This window comes from Megalobrama amblycephala, linkage group LG24 (genome assembly GCF_018812025.1).
Source record: "Megalobrama amblycephala isolate DHTTF-2021 linkage group LG24, ASM1881202v1, whole genome shotgun sequence".
In the NCBI taxonomy this organism is placed as follows: domain Eukaryota; kingdom Metazoa; phylum Chordata; class Actinopteri; order Cypriniformes; family Xenocyprididae; genus Megalobrama; species Megalobrama amblycephala.
In genome coordinates, this window is record NC_063067.1 from 15,928,320 (window position 1) to 15,945,458 (window position 17,139).

A 17,139-nucleotide genomic window follows, 5' to 3' on the forward strand; every position below is an offset into this window, starting at 1 on the left:
AGAGCGACTCGGTGTCCTGCTGCAACTTTGCCTGCGGGTGCCGCTGTTGGACAGTGTAACTTTAGAAAAACAAGTGATTTATACACTTTTTAATGTCACATTTTGTAATATTTGCGTTTTTATATTTGTAATATGGATTGTTTTCTCATCCAATTTTTTCAGGAGACTCCCTTGCCTCCTCAGAGGAAATGGCCCTGTCTAGACAAAATAAATGATCATGAAGGATATTTTGTTATCAAGTGTTTCATTAGGCCTATATATCCCTGATGTAACGCATTATGGAACAAAATTTGTAAGAATGAAAAAGCAGGAAAAACGGCATAAAACGTGTGAATTCTATGACTCCTGCTTTTTTGTTATTTATTTTTGTTGTTGTTTTTTAAGCATTCTGACTTTAACTAACTTGCAATATTCTCTTCAAACTTCTGACAGTAGATGACCTGAAATAAAAATCCCAGTTAACAATTGTTGGTTCCCAGACCAGAACGGTCTGGGAATAAGAAACGTTAATAAAGAACATACAGAGAACATTCCCATTTGGTTCCCAAAATAACCAAATGGGAACCACAGGGAGCGTTCTGTGTTTGCTCACTTTAGGCCTATGACTGTTCCAGCTATTGCACAGCAAATGTTCTACTCCAGCTAGGGTATCTGCAAAATCAAATTGAAGGCTATTAAGGACCTGCACAAATACAATTAATACCATATGGGCGGGGTAGGCAATGGATATGGTCAGGCCTAATCTCAGATCATCTCCCCTTATTTGTGTTGTTATGGAAACATTTATTATTTGGTATTTTGGATTGGTTTACCTGTAAAATATATATATATATATGTTTAAAAAAATCAGGATAAAAAAAGTATCCTAAACCGTAAAATGACTGTGAAAACCACTAGGCCTATTTAAACAGTTTAGAGTTAAAATACAGGCTTTGATCAAATAAATAAATAAATAAAATAATAAACTGTACTATGCATTTCAGTCTTTAAAATTTTTTTTAAGAAAAAAGGATGAGTCAAATTTATAAATGATTGTTTATATTCCACTGGTTAACAACTGTGTGTGTGCTGCATAAAAATGTGGGTTGAATTTTGCAGTTGGCTGAATGAAAATGCAAATTCACAGTCTGACAGTCATTTGTGGAACAGTAGTAATGTAACAGTTACACTGGTAACCCCAAAGCAGCTGCGCTTATTAGAATGCCGAATTTCTCTTTGCAGTGGTATAAACCCTCCCAGGTGAAAAAATACTATCCATGGGTTTCATGTGACGTCACTGTATTCTATCGCCGCCATATTTGTGACCGGTCAGAGCTGCGCGCTCTGTTTAAGTCTATGGTGACAGCAGCTACAACTACCAGAGGAAGGCCAACGAAAAGCTCTCAGAAGGTTCACAACAAATTTACAATATGTCTGGGATATGTGGTGCTGTTAGCCGTTTCAACAGTCGTCAGAACTGCAAATTTATTTGATCCCAAAGGAGTTAGATCGGCGGAATTATTGGCTTCATTCAGAAAGGACCACACCACTGGCAGCCAAACAATGCACAACATTAATAACTGCTGGGACTGTCATTTACATAACATTATAATTGTATACAATATTGTATTAAAATATTGTGAATTCTAGTTGCTGTGTTTCGGCGTGTTATTACAGGATGAACAAATTCACGACGCGAGCTGACTACATTACTTAGTTCATATACATGCGTGCATGATTTTGTGCAAATATAAGTTGTAATTTTATGTCTATCTTGTATAAATATATATGAATTACCCTATATAGGATGTGTTCCGTTGAGTTAATTAACTTAAAGCGCTTCATTTTACGGATGTTCATTCAGCGCGTGCAGCTCAAATAATACTATCAAAATGAGATGATTTGAGAAAAAAATCTGTTATTGTTCGTGATCCTTATTAATCAAACCACGTGTTGCTGAATATAATACGAGAACAATATAAGAGCTAGTTATTAAAAATAATGCATCATTTTTTTTTTTTTAAATATGAAAGTTTTAATATTACTGTAAACATTTTAATGACATAATCATTGCTGTTTGAGCTGCGCACGCTGAAGCTGAAGAGAATAAAAACCCCTAAACAAAGTTAATTAACTCAACGGAACACATCCTATATAAAACAATCTAGATATTAATACAAAATAAAAATAATATTACAACTTATATTTGCACAAAATCATGCACGCATGTAGGCTACTTGAACTAAGTAATGTAGTCAGCTCGTGTCGTTAATTTGTTCATCCTGTAATAACACGCCGAAACACAGCAACTAGAATTCACAATATTTTAATACAATGTTGTATACAATTATAATGTTATGTAAATGACAGTCCCAGCAGTTATTAATGTTGTGCGTTGCTGTTTGGCTGCCAGTGGTGTGGTCCTTTCTGAATGAAGCCAATAATTCCGCCTATCTAACTCCTTTGGGATCAAATAAATTTGTAGTTCTGACGACTGTTGAAACGGCTAACAGCACCACATATCCCAGACATATTGTAAATTTGTTGTGAACCTTCCGAGAGCGTTTTGTTGGCCTTCCTCTGGTAGTTGTAGCTGCTGTCACCATAGACTTAAACAGAGCGCACAGCTCTGACCGGTCACAAATATGGCGGCGGGCATAGCGGAAGTGACGTCTTTGAAACCCATGGATAGTAATTTATAGTAAATACTATAGTGTTTTTGGACCATACTATAGTAAAGTACTTGAATTAATTTGTTGTGGTAATTCTATAGTTGCTGTGGTAACATAACAACTATAGTAATGTAAACAAATTACTTTACCCAAAAATAAGTTTTCAACAACTATATGGGTATATTATACTACAATATACAGTACAGTCCAAAAGTTTGGAACCACTAAGATTTTTAATGTTTTTAAAAGAAGTTTCGTCTGCTCACCAAGGCTACATTTATTTAATTAAAAATACAGTAAAAAACAGTAATATTGTGAAATATTATTACAATTTAAAATAACTGTGTACTATTTAAATATATTTGACAAAGTAATTTATTCCTGTGATGCAAAGCTGAATTTTCAGCATCGTTACTCCAGTCTTCAGTGTCACATGATCCTTCAGAAATCATTCTAATATGCTGATTTGCTGCTCAATAAACATTTATGATTATTTTCAATGTTGAAAACAGTTTTTTTTTCAGGATTCCTTGATGAATAGAAAGTTCAAAAGAACAGCATTTATCTGAAATACAAAGCTTCTGTAGCATTATACACTACCGTTCAAAAGTTTGGGGTCAGTAAGAATTTTTATTTTTATTTTTTTGAAAAGAAATTAAAGAAATGAATACTTTTATTCAGCAAGGATGCATTAAATCAATCAAAAGTGGCAGTAAAGACATTTATAATGTTACAAAAGATTAGATTTCAGATAAACACTGTTCTTTTGAACTTTCTATTCATCAAATAATCCTGAAAAAAAATATTGTACACAAATATTTTGTACAATTGTACACATTAAATGTTTCTTGAGCAGCAGATCAGCATATTAGAATGATTTCTGAAGGATCATGTGACACTGAAGACTGGAGTAATGATGCTGAAAATTCAGCTTTGCCATCACAGGAATAAATTACTTTGTGAAATATATTCAAATAGAAAACAGTTATTTTAAATTGTAATAATATTTCACAATATTACTGTTTTTTACTGTATTTTTAATTAAATAAATGTAGCCTTGGTGAGCAGACGAAACTTCTTTTAAAAACATTAAAAATCTTAGTGGTTCCAAACTTTTGGACTGTACTGTACACTACTGTTTACTGTAGTAAAAACTAAAGTATATTACAGTATTTATTACAGTTTATCAGTTCACTATAGTTAGTATGCTGTAGCATTCATTAACAAAGTGTTGTAATATACTATAATATATAGTATACTACAATTTACTATAGTATGATTCAAAGACACTAGTATTTACTATAAATTACTATAGTATTTTTTCACCTGGGCTGGTATAAACACCAGTGTCATAATTCAACAGTAGCAATCGACAATCGCTTAAATCGGTCTTAAAGTTTACCCGAAAATGAACTCACCCTCATGTCGTTCCACACCCGTAAGACCTTCCTTCATCTCCGGAACACAAATTAAGGTCACGTTCACACAGCAGCAGAATACGGTTGTCAGTCCTGTATTTGAGTCCTTAATACGGTTACGTTCACACACAGTACGGTTATTTACGGGAGTGACAACCGCATTCTATAACTGAACTCACACCTGTAAATTTTCAAGACTCACATCCGTATTATCGGAATATCCGCACTGTGTGAACGAAACCGAACTGAACAACTTAGGCCACGTTCACACTGGCAGTTTTTGGGATTGACAACCGCATTTACTTAACAGGTGTGAGTCTCGAAATGTCTCGTTCACACAGCAACTTTCAGTAGCGTTAAGATATTTTGATGAAATCCGATAGGTATGCTACACAAAAGTATTCTTGTCGCTTCATAACATTAAGGTTGAACCACCGTAGTCACGTTGTCTATTTTGATGTTTTTACTACTTTCTTTAATTTCGTTGCTTTCAATGGAGGATAAAAAAACTCTCGGATTTCATCAAAAAATATTTTAATTTGTGTTCTGAAGATGAACGAATATCCCGATTGAGTTCGATTCGTAAACGACTCGTTCAGTCCGATTCATTAACAAATCGTTCAGGTTTTGTGAACCGGTTCATTTATTCATAGAAAAGATTCAATTTAAAGGAACTGAACTCCGGTTCCTGAACAAATCGGACACCGCAACAGCTGACAATACAGCATGCGTTCGTAATGTGTGTGGTGGTCAGTCACCACATTGTTAAGTCCAAAGTAACTTATGTAAGAAAAAAGTATGAATCATTTATGAACACAGCCCAGTCAGAACCGCTTAGTTCTTCACCCCCTTCTGCTTACTTGACACTTTCAGTCTCGCTGTTTTGCATTGGTGAGTGTAGGCGGAGTTTAAGTCACTGTGCCTTCCAAAACAAGAAACGTGTGTCGACATAAGGACAGATAAGTTACTGCCACCCGGGAGGAGAGCCGAAGAGCTGCAATGATTTCATAGACAGCATTCCCCATTATTGACGTTAAAGAGGTAATAGGCGCATTAAAACGCGAACGCTCTGTTTGAATGATCTTGAGCTTTTACTTGTTGATCTGTGCCTACAGCAGTGGCACTGAGAAATCCAAGATGGTCAGTGGCTGTGCATTCCTGATTAGGACATCCTGTTATACTTGTAAATGTGTTAAAAGAGCTGTAAATAGTTGTTGTTGTTGTTGTTGTTGATGTATGTTGTGCTGCTCTCATTGGTGGCTTTGTTAGTCAGTATGAGCTTCCATGAACTAGAGAACCAGTCTGTGTTTTTTTAGGAGTTCATTGCTTATTTGCTTATTATAGATATATTTCAATGCAGATCTTCTTACTAAAAGACAGACTATGTTTGAAAATGTTTCTATTGGTCTAATCCCAAATGAATATCTCCAGGGTTGTGAAGGTGTCATGGTAGAGGTTTGAAAGTCCCGTACAAATGATTTTCCTTAGTATAATCTTTCATTAGTAATATTATCGCTGATGAAATGCTGAATATTTATTATGAACCTATTGTTAAATAATCATTGTTTACTGTCCACCTACTGTAGTTGGACCACAACCCTTGAAGAACATGGATTTATCTGAAGAGTCCGTAAGAATGACTTCTGACCTCCAGAAGCAAAACATTTCTACAGAGTCCAGATACACACATACATCTAGAGAAAAGCCCATCTGCAAAATCGGGTAAGTATTCTCTCACATAGGTAACAGGAAAAAAAAGAAAATGTTTTTATTTTTTGATGTCAAAGTCTGTGCGTCCAGTCAAACTTTACTAAAACAGGTCTGTCACTTGGTAGAAGATAGCTGTGCAAAATAGGCAGGTCATCCATCCTTAAAATTTTCAAAAGAAATTTGATAATTAATTTTGATAATTAATTTAATTTGATAATTAATTTTTATAATCACTGATTAGTTTGGTAATCAGTTAGAATTAAAAGCTTTTTGTTTTAAAGTTTAAATGCAACCCAGATTCTACACGTTCCAGATGTGGGCCAGTTATATATATATGTATATATGATCATACTTTAGTCTAGGGTCCAATTCTCACTATTAACTAATTATTAACTATGACTTTTGCCTCAATAAACTCCTAATTACTGCTGATTAGTTGTTAAGTTTAGGTAAGGTATTGGGTATGATTAGTAGTTTGGGTTAGTGAAAAAGAAAATGTTGTCATTAATTACTCACCCTCATGTCGTTCTACACCCGCAAGACCTTCATTCATCTTCAGAACACAATTTAAGATATTTTTGATAAAATCCAATGGCTCAGTGAGGCCTCTATTGACGGCAAGATAATTGACACTTTCAGATGCCCAGAAAGCTACTAAAGACATATTTAAAACAGTTCATTTGACCACAATGGTTCAACCTTAATATTATAAAGCGATGAGAATACGTTTTGCGCCTAAGGCATGTTGCCTTAGTTATGTAACAGTTATGTAATACAAAACATAACTAATGGAACCCCATTGTTACTACTTAACATTTCTTGTGACAGCTGTGATGTTGTAATCAATCAGCCATAAAGTCAAGTAATTAAAGTTTGATAGTCATTATAGTCATTTATAGGTGATTAGTGTGCAGACTATTTCAATGATTATGATTATAGAGTCTGCAATAAAGCAATTCATATGCTTGCCAGAGCTAACTGTATAGTTGTTTGTAGGACAGCATGGAACAAACCTCAAAAACCAAAGCCATTTTAGCATGTGTTTGCGTATTGTGATTTGCAGTAAACACAGTCAGTCAAGTGATTTTGTGATGATGATGATGATTTTTGTTCCGTACAATAACATTCCATATTCGTTATTTTGATTGTATACTGGCACTGTTTAATCTATATAGTAATTTGAGAGTCATATTCATGTATTTACATGCTGTCTTTCATATCTCTCTGTCTCTCTGTAGGTAATGGCACAGCTCTGGTGTTGTGTTCCGTGTCTGTGGCCTGCCTGAGTGGGTTGATGATGGGTTATGAGATGAGTCTGATATCAGGAGCTTTGCTTCAACTCAGGGATGTTTTGACTCTTTCCTGCCCAGAGCAAGAGCAAGTCGTTGGGTCTCTTCTGTTCGGAGCCTTCCTCCTCTCCCTGGGTGGCGGCACCATCCTGGACCGTTATGGACGGCGGTTCTCTATCATCCTCACTGCGCTGCTGTGTGTGTTGGGGACGCTTCTGAGTGTGTGTGTGGTGTCATTTTGGACGCTGGTGATCGGGCGGATGTTGGTCGGCATGGCGGTAGCGCTGTCAGGCACAGCGTCTTGCCTGTATGCGGCGGAAGTGGCACCGGCCACCTGGCGCGGAAGGTGTGTGTGTGTATATGAGTTGATGGTAGTTTTAGGGATGCTGTTGGGTTTTGGACTGAGTTGGGCATTCGCAGGGGTCCCGGATGGATGGAGGTTTACATTCGGTGGCGTACTGTTTCCAGCTTTGCTGCAAGCCGGCATCATGCCGCTATTGCCACAGAGTCCACGGTTTTTGCTAGCTCAACAGCGTGAGAAAGAGGCTTACGCCACTCTCCTCCGTCTCCGTGCAGGGATCAAAGGAGTGGACGCGGTGGAGGACGAACTTCGGGCTATTCGTCTGGCACTGGGGGCGGAGCGCCTGCACGGCTTCCTGGACCTCTTCCGTTCCCGTGACAACATGCTTCAGAGACTGCTTGTTGGCGCTGCGATGGTTTTCTTGCAGCAGGCTACGGGACAGCCCAACATTTTGGCGTACGCATCAACTGTTCTTAGCAGCGTGGGCTTTCATGGGAACGAGGCAGCGACTCTTGCGTCCACAGGGTTTGGTGTTGTTAAAGTGGGCGGGACCATTCCTGCAGTCTTCTTAGTGGACAAAGTGGGGCCTAAAGCCCTTCTGTGTGTTGGAGCCGTAATCATGACTTTGTCAACAGCAACTCTGGGGGCCGTTACTATGCAGAGCCGCACACATGTTTCCAGCCTATGCACGGGCTCCGTAAATAAAGCAAACCTTACGATATTTGGGATGGGAGATGAGACTGATACCCAGACGAACACTCCACTGGGCTTATACCAGCCTTCTGATTATAAACTTCAAACCAAGCACAAATCCGGATCCTTTCCTCACTAGCATTAATGACACTAAAGACCATTTGATTTTAAACTACACTTATGATCATAGGACAGTATTGATGGAACCGGCTGAGGGTTCTGAGAAAGACAGTTCAAAAATTGCTCTTCATGTTAATGAGGTGTCGCCCTCTCTGAAATGGATCTCTCTGGTCAGCCTGCTGGTATATGTAGCTGGATTCTCCATCAGCTTGGGACCAAGTAAGCCACTGTTCACACTGTCACATAAAAACAAACATTCCTGTTAAAGTGATAACTCACCATCATTTCATCATTTAATCACCTTCATGTCATTCCAAACCAATATGTCTGGCTTTCGTCTGTGGATTGCAAAAGGAAAAGTCTGATTTGTGAATGAATCATTCATTGAAAAGTTCAACATCAAGAGATGAATTGGACAACCCTTCTACTCTCATCTCTTAAAGGGTTAGTTCACCCAAAACATTTTATTCTGTCATTAATTACTCACCCTCATGTCGTTCCAAACTTGTAAGACCTTCGTTCATCTTCGGAACACAAATTAAGATCTTTTTGATGAAATCCAAGAGCTTTCTTTAACCACTTTCAAGGCCCAGAAAGTTTGTAAAGACATCGTTAAAATAGTCCATGTGACTACAGTGGTTCAACCTTAATTTTATGAAGCAATGAGAATACTTTTTGTGTGCAAAAAACAAACGAAAATAATAGAGCTGGGACAATAAATCGATTCCTCTCAATTCGTGGATCGATTCTGAGATTTTCCGAACGTATCACGATTCTCTCTTGAATCGATTCTGAGCTTAGTTTTTAACAGCTTTTAATCGCATACTCAAATGCTCAGGAAGAAGAGAGCGCTCGTGCATTCAGCTATTTACTTGCACCTCAGAATGCTTTTATGACGCGAGATTAATTTAAACAGCCCACTGCAAACACCCTTGTAATTCGCTTCAACCTTTTCAAATTTTATGAATCATTCGATTTGAGAGAGAATCGTGATGCATTCGGAAAATCTCAGAATCGATCCAGAATCATTTCTCGATTCGCGATTCAACAATTTATTGTCTTTATTCAACAATTTCTTCTCTTTCTTCTCTTCGCTTCCAGATTCTATGTCAGAACGCCGGCTCATTATTGGTCAGCTCCTGCGTCAGCATCACACACATGCATCGTGGTGCTTACGTGTACAGCGTCGGCCAATACTGAGCCGGTGTTTGGACGTAGAACTCGGAAGCGCTGCACTGTGTTTACCTATGCAAAGAGTGTTGGAGACTGACACGGAAGAGAAGAAATTGTTGAATAAAGTCATGATTTTTGTTTGTTTTTTGCGCACAAAAAGTATTCTCGCTTCATAACATTAAAGGTGCCCTCGAATGAAAAATTGAATTTATCTTGGCATAGTTAAATAACAAGAGTTCAGTACATGGAAATGACATACAGTGAGTCTCAAACTCCATTGTTTCCTCCTTCTTATATAAATCTCATTTGTTTAAAAGACCTCAGAAGAACAGGCGAATCTCAACATAACACCGACTGTTACGTAACAGTCGGGGTGTACGCCCCCAATATTTGCATATGCCAGCCCATGTTCCCAACATTATGAAAGGCATTAGACAAGGGCAGGCAGTATTAACGTCTGGATGTGCACAGCTGAATCATCAGACTAGGTAAGCAAAGCAAGAACAATAGTGAAAATGGCAGATGGAAGCGATAATAACTGACATGATCCATGATAACATGATATTTTTAGTGATATTTGTAAATTGTCTTTATAAATTTTTCGTTAGCATGTTGCTAATGTACTGTTAAATGTGGTTAAAGTTACCATCGTTTATTACTGTATTCACGGAGACAAGAGCCGTTCGCTATTTTCATTTTTAAACACTTGCAGTCTGTATAATTCATAAACACAACTTCATTCTTTATAAATCTCTCCAACAGTGTAGCATTAGCCGTTAGCCACGGAGCACAGCCTCAAATTCATTCAGAATCAAATGTAAACAATATAACAGTATACAATACTAACATAATCCGACGCATGCATGCCGCATGCATGACGAACACTTTGTAAAGATCCATTTGAGGGTTATATTAGCTGTGTAAACTTTGTTTAGGCACTGTTTAAGGCAAGCGCGAGCTCCGTGGGCGTGGACCACGAGATTTAAAGGGGCCGCACAGCATAAATCGGCTAATATTTAATGATGCCCCAAAATAGGCAGTTAAAAAAATTAATTATAAAAAAATCTATGGGGTATTTTGAGCTGAAACTTCACAGACACATTCAGGGGACACCTTAAACTTATATTACATCTTGTAAAACAAAACGTTCGATGGCACCTTTAAGGTAGAACACATGGACTATTTTAACAATGTCTTTACTACCTTTCTGGGCCTTGAAAGTGGTAATAACGCTGCAGTCTATTCGGAGGTCAGAAAGCTCTTCGGATTTCATCAAAAATATCTTAATTTGTGTTCCGAAGATGAACGAAGGTCCTACGGGTTTGGAGCGACATGAGGGTGAGTAATTAATGACAGAATTTTCTTTTTTGGGTGAACTAACCCTTTAACAGCTGTGACCGGATCATTGAATCAGTGAGTTGAAACTCAAGAATCATTTCAGATCCGATTTGTTGAACAAATCATCAGACCGATTCATTGAAAAGTTCAACCTCATTAGAATGATTTATTCATGAATTGCACATCGCTACTACTCTCATCTCTTAACTGCTGTGACCAGATCATTGAATCAGTGAGCTGTACTTGAGAACTGGATCATCTCAATTTGTGAACGAATCATTCAAACCGATTCATTAAAAAGATCAGACTCAAAAGAGTGATTCTTTTATGGAGCTTCATAGTCACAATTCACTTCCATTAATATATATTGAAAAAAGCTGATGGATGATTTTCAAAGAAAAATCAGGAAGTCATACAGGTTTGAAAAATCATGAGGTTGAGTAAATATTTAACTATTCTTTTAATGACACATTTCTGTAAAAAGCTTATTTTGCACATTTTTCATTTTTTTCATTTTTTTCACATTTTTATAAACTGTCCTTTCTTTCTCTCACTTTTTTAACCAAACATATTTCTGCCTGTGTAATCGTCTATCTTTAGTGGTTCATGTGGTTTTGAGTGCGATCTTCCCGACTGGCATCCGTGGAAAGGCTGTGTCTGTCATCTCTGCTTTTAACTGGGCCACAAATTTGCTCATATCGATGACTTTCCTTACCATGACAGGTAACAGACACACACACACACACACACACACACACACACACACACACACACACACACACAGAGGAGGTTATTTACAGATATTAGATCAGTAGATCATCATGACCCAAGTTGTATTGCAGGGTGCAGTCAGTGTATTTATTAGTACCTGGCCTCTGAAGTTCGTCCAATAAAACCATGAAGATTGAGGCTCTATTTCTCAATTTAGATAAGTGGTTAATTTGTCCATTCTCATGTGGTCAGACTTGCTGATTTGATGCTTTTGATGCTGATTTGACACTATGAGTAGGAAAATATTATAATTACTGAGCATCACTATTATTTTTCGTAAGGTTAGTAGTTTGTAAAAATCCCTAAGCCTAAGTATTACATTTTAATACGAAAGCTGTCCCTGTCCCGAAAGCTGTTTCTGCTACAGACATGAATGTCATTAAATTTCTTAAAAAGAGTCTGACAAAGACACCCTGATATTGTCCCTTCAGGAGTTATGTAAGAGTTAAATTAGCCATAGATCATTAACCAACAAGGTAAAAAGGATGTGTTGTTTTGATTCGAATTACTATTCTAGAAAAACAGTGGATCAATTATTAATGTTAGAATTTAACCCAGCATGTTGTTCCCATAGCCTTCACGCATTGCTCTAGCTAACTGGGACCCTGTGACCTCAAGCAATAGATAGATAGATAGATAGATAACTTATACACAAAGACTCATCAGACTGTAGACTAATTTGTATGAAATACTGTTACTGTCATACTCATTGAGAGCTCTATAGACTATGTTCTCAGAAACTGATCACTAAGTGTGGACTGAGTTAGGATTGTGTGTTTAGAGGCAGTCTGCCAAACATTCATTTGCCACCTGTGGGAATGTTCCTGCAGAGATGGAATGAAAACACAAGAAACACAAACTTACACATTTCTGCACAGAACAATAAACAAAAAAAGGTTTTGCAGCAGAAAGGAGTGTTTTTCAGAGGTGATTACTGTAATGTGTTGTGGTTGTAGAGAGGATCGGCCTGCCCACCGTGATCTTCTCCTATGCTGCTATGAGCTTTGTGTTGGTGGTGTTTGTGATTGTATTCGTGCCAGAGACGAAAGGCCGATCACTGGAACAGATCTCTAAGGAACTTGCCATGAAGTGAGTACACACACACACACACCTACACAAACAAATGTGTCTTATGTTAAAGGGATAGTTTGCCTAAAAATGAAAAGTCTCTCATCATTTACTCCCCCTCAAGTAGTTCCAAACCTGTATGAATGTCTTTGTTCTGCTGAACACAAAGGAAGATATTTGGAAGAATAAATACCTATGGTAGTCAATGGGGGGCGAGATCTGTTTAGTTACTTACATTCTTCCAAATATCTTCCTTTGTGTTCAGCAGAAGATAGAAATTCATACAGGTTTGGAACAACTTGAGGGTGAGTAAATGATGACAAAATTTTCATTTTAGGGTGAACTATCCCTTTAATGGTCCCATTGACTTGTGTTGTTTATCATTTTATTATTGCTCATTATATGTAATCAGATTTGGCATGTAAGATAATTGTATTAATTAAAATAAATTATATTTAATAATATAAATAAATAATTTAATATATGTTTAAATGTAAATATTAAATCTTAAACCTATATGTAGAACCCTTGCTATTAGCGACACCGGTGGCCGTTAAGTGAACTGCAGCCAGAAACGTATTTCTCGCACTCATACACAAGTAACGTACTAGAGATTGAACATGATTCAAGGCCACAATATACTCACGGCAAAGTTCTTTTTCGTTCTTCACTTAGAAGTAAAATAAAGATGGAAATGCTTTTGCATTGACATACTATCAAAGGTGCCGTAGAACGTCTTTTTAAAAGATGTAATATAAGTCTAAGGTGTCCCCTGAATGTGTCTGTGAAGTTTCAGCTCAAAATACCCCATAGATTTTTTGTAAATTAATTTTTTTAACTGCCTATTTTGGGGCATCATTAGAATATGAGCCTGATTTCAGGGCTGTGTGGCCCCTTTAAATGCTCACACTCCCACGCCCTACGGAGCTTCGCGCTTGCCTTGAACAAGCATAAACAACAGTTCAACACAAGCTAACATAACCCTCAAAATAGATCTTTACAAAGTGTTCGTCATGCAGCATGTCTAATCGCGTAAGTATGGTATTTATTTTGGATGTTTACATTGATTCTGAATGAGTTTGAGGCTGTGCTCCGTGGCTAACGGCTAATGCTACACTATTGGAGAGATTTATAAAGAATGAAGTTGTGTTTGTGCATTATACAGACTGCAAGTGTTTAAAATAATGAAAATAACGACAGCTCTTGTCTCCGTGAATACAGTAAAGAAACGATGGTAACTTTAACCACATTTAACAGTACATTAGCAACATGCTAACGAAACATTTAGAAAGACAATTTACAAATATCACTAAAAATATCATGTTATCATGAATCATGTCAGTTATTATTCGCTCCTATCTGCCATTTTTCACTATTGTTCCTTGCTTGCTTACCTAGTCTGATGATTCAGCTGTGCACAGATCCAGACGTTCCTGCCCTTGTCTAATGCCTTTCATACATGTTGGGAACATTGGCATATGCAAATATTGGGGGCGTTACATATTAATGATCCTGACTGTTACGTAACAGTCAGTGTTATGTTGAGATTCGCCTGTTCTTCGGTGGTCGTTTAAACAAATGAGATTTATATAAGAAGGAGCAAACAATGGAGTTTGAGACTCACTGTATGTCATTTCCATGTACTGAACTCTTGTTATTTAACCATGGCGAGGTAAATTCAATTTTTGAATCTAGGGCACCTTTAAATCTTAAACCTATATGTAGAACCCTTGCTATTAGCGACACCGGTGGCCGCTACGTGAACTGCAGCCAGAAACGTATTTCTCGCGCTCGCACTCGTACACAAGTAACGTACTAGAGGTTGAACATGATTCAAGGCCACAATATACTCACGGCAAAGTTATTTTTCGTTCTTCACTTAGAAGTAAAATAAAGTTGGAAATGCTTTTTCAGCGATATACTATTAATGAACTTCCAGATGACGTCCATGCTGCTGAGAGTGACCTATAGATGAATATGTTAATATATGCTGCGCGCTTTCCTCTCAATAACAAAGTAAACATAACTAAAATGAAAAATCAGCAGTTAAGAAAGCATCTGATCATAGCGATGTGGATATGTTTGCACCAGCTTTGCAATTCACCTGGCATCATGTCGAAAGATTACATAATTAAAATTAAAAACTGTTATGATAGTTTAATTATAAAGTATATTTGAGAATATTATAGAACTATATAGATCTGGCTTTGTGAGACTATAGTTTGAATTAATCCATTTTCTTTACATGACACATTGACATTAAAGTACAGAATGGCTCTTATAGCATTATCCTGAACATTATGTATACGACACGTAGATGCAACATTCGCCAACCTTGGAAGTCGAAGAATGTCTCGTTTTTCGAGTTTCATTACAAGCTGTTGACACATTCGCAATAAAAAAATACATGAAAAATCTATAGCCCCTTTAAATAATTTTCATTTATTAAATTCAATTTAAATGGTTGAAAAAAATTCCCATAGATTTACACTGAATGTTATGATTTGAATATCACAGAGACTTGGTAACATGCAACCGATTTTATAACATGCACACACCCCATTCAGCTAAATATTTTGAAACATACTTCTTTGTAAGAATGATGTGAAGCAAAACATTGTTTTTACAATGCATGTACTCCATGTACTGCTACTTTGCATACATCAGGGAGTTTATTTTCTAAAGTCCATCACGTAATGATAGACACAATTCCTGTTTTGCAGGAAATCACCTGAGCAGCACACTGCTGTGTCATAGAAGAAAACACAAGGCTACAGAACAACCCTCACTGGAGGAAAAAACTCTTGCAACCATGTGACTTTTTACCTAGATGAAGAGTGGAAGAGCATAAGGATATTTGCAAGCAACAGATTGTTCTTGGTGCTGTCGGACAACTTAAAGGACATCCAAATCTGTGACTACACTGATCTACTGAGTGGAAGAGTTATGACTAACTAATGTTGTCATGGTGAAAACAATTTTGCTTAATAAACCTTCATATGGCGTGATGGGTCAGTTGAGACGAATTTAATAAGTCACTCTGGTTTATTTGTATTAGGTTTTAAAATTTGTTAAGTAGCTTAAAAGTAGCTTTGGAATTGGAGCTTTTAAAAATCACTATTATGAAATGTTTTGGAAATTGTTCTTGTGCAATCATGATCATAATCATGCCATGGCAAGTTAAAGCCAATAATGTGGCACAGCCACATATCAGTATTTGTGTGCTGAGCACTACCATAAACACTTAAAGGTGTGTCTGATTTGAGATGCCTTCATGCCATCAGATTGCACAACTGCAAATTGACATATTTAAAAAATGGAATTTTGTTCATTAAAAATGTGTGATGTTAGTAACAAAAATTGTCTGTGTCCTGCTCCATCATTTATGCAGTAAATACATTTTTGAAATACAGTGGGATACGGAAAGTATTCAGACCCCCTTAAATTTTTCACTCTTTGTTATATTGCAGCCATTTGCTAAAATCATTTAAGTTCATTTTTTTTCCTCATTAATGTACACACAGCACCCCATATTGACAGAAAAACACTGAATTGTTGACATTTTTGCAGATTTATTAAAAAGGATAAACTGAAATATCACATGGTCCTAAGTATTCAGACCCTTTGCTCAGTATTTAGTAGAAGCACCCTTTTGATCTAATACAGCCATGAGTCTTTTTGGGGAAAGATGCAACAAGTTTTTCACACCTGGATTTGGGGATCCATCTGCCATTCCTCCTTGCAGATCCTCTCCAGTTCTGTCAGGTTGGATGGTAAACGTTGGTGGACAGCCATTTTTAGGTCTCTCCAGAGATGCTCAATTGGGTTTAAGTCAGGGCTCTGGCTGGGCCATTCAAGAACAGTTCACGGAAGTTGTTGTGAAGCCACTCCTTCGTTATTTTAGCTGTGTGCTTAGGGTCATTGTCTTGTTGGAAGGTAAACCTTCGGCCCAGTCTGAGGTCCTGAGCACTCTGGAGAAGGTTTTCGTCCAGGATATCCCTGTACTTGGCCACATTCATCTTTCCCCCGATTGCAACCAGTCGTCCTGTCCCTGCAGCTGAAAAACACCCCCACAGCATGATGCTGCCACCACCATGCTTCACTGTTGGGACTGTATTGGACAGGTGATGAGCAGTGCCTGGTTTTCTCCTACACATACCGCTTAGAATTAAAGGCCAAAAAGTTCTATCTTGGTCTCATCAGACCAGAGAATCTTATTTCTCACCATCTTGGAGTCCTTCAGGTGTTTTTTTAGCAAACTCCATGCGGGCTTTCATGTGTCTTGCACTGAGGAGAGGCTTCCGTCGGGCCACTCTGCCATAAAGCCCCGACTGGTGGAGGGCTACAGTGATGGTTGACTTTCTACAACTTTCTCCCATCTCCCTGACTGCATCTCTGGAGCTCAGCCTTCAGTGATCTTTGGGTTCTTCTTTACCTCTCTCACCATGGCTTTTCTCCCCCGATAGCTCAGTTTGGCCAGACGGCCAGCTCTAGGAAGGGTTCTGGTCATCCTCAAACGTCTTCCATTTAAGGATTATGGAGGCCACTGTGCTCTTAGAAACCTTAAGTGCAGCAGAAATGTTTTTGTAACCTTGGCCAGATCTGTG

General features: G+C 37.6%; 1 protein-coding gene across 1 annotated transcript; it reads left to right on the top strand.

The window, feature by feature from the left end:
• Window positions 1–5,676: 5,676 nt before the first annotated feature.
• On the top strand, window positions 5,677–15,892 carry slc2a12 (solute carrier family 2 member 12). The gene is given in 7 exon segments (XM_048178685.1): window positions 5,677–5,723; window positions 5,725–5,791; window positions 7,018–8,171; window positions 8,173–8,401; window positions 11,294–11,416; window positions 12,421–12,553; window positions 15,257–15,892. Coding segments are annotated over 7 exon segments (1,845 nt in total). The 5' UTR covers window positions 5,677–5,678; the 3' UTR covers window positions 15,351–15,892.
• The last annotated feature ends 1,247 nt before the right edge of the window (window positions 15,893–17,139 follow it).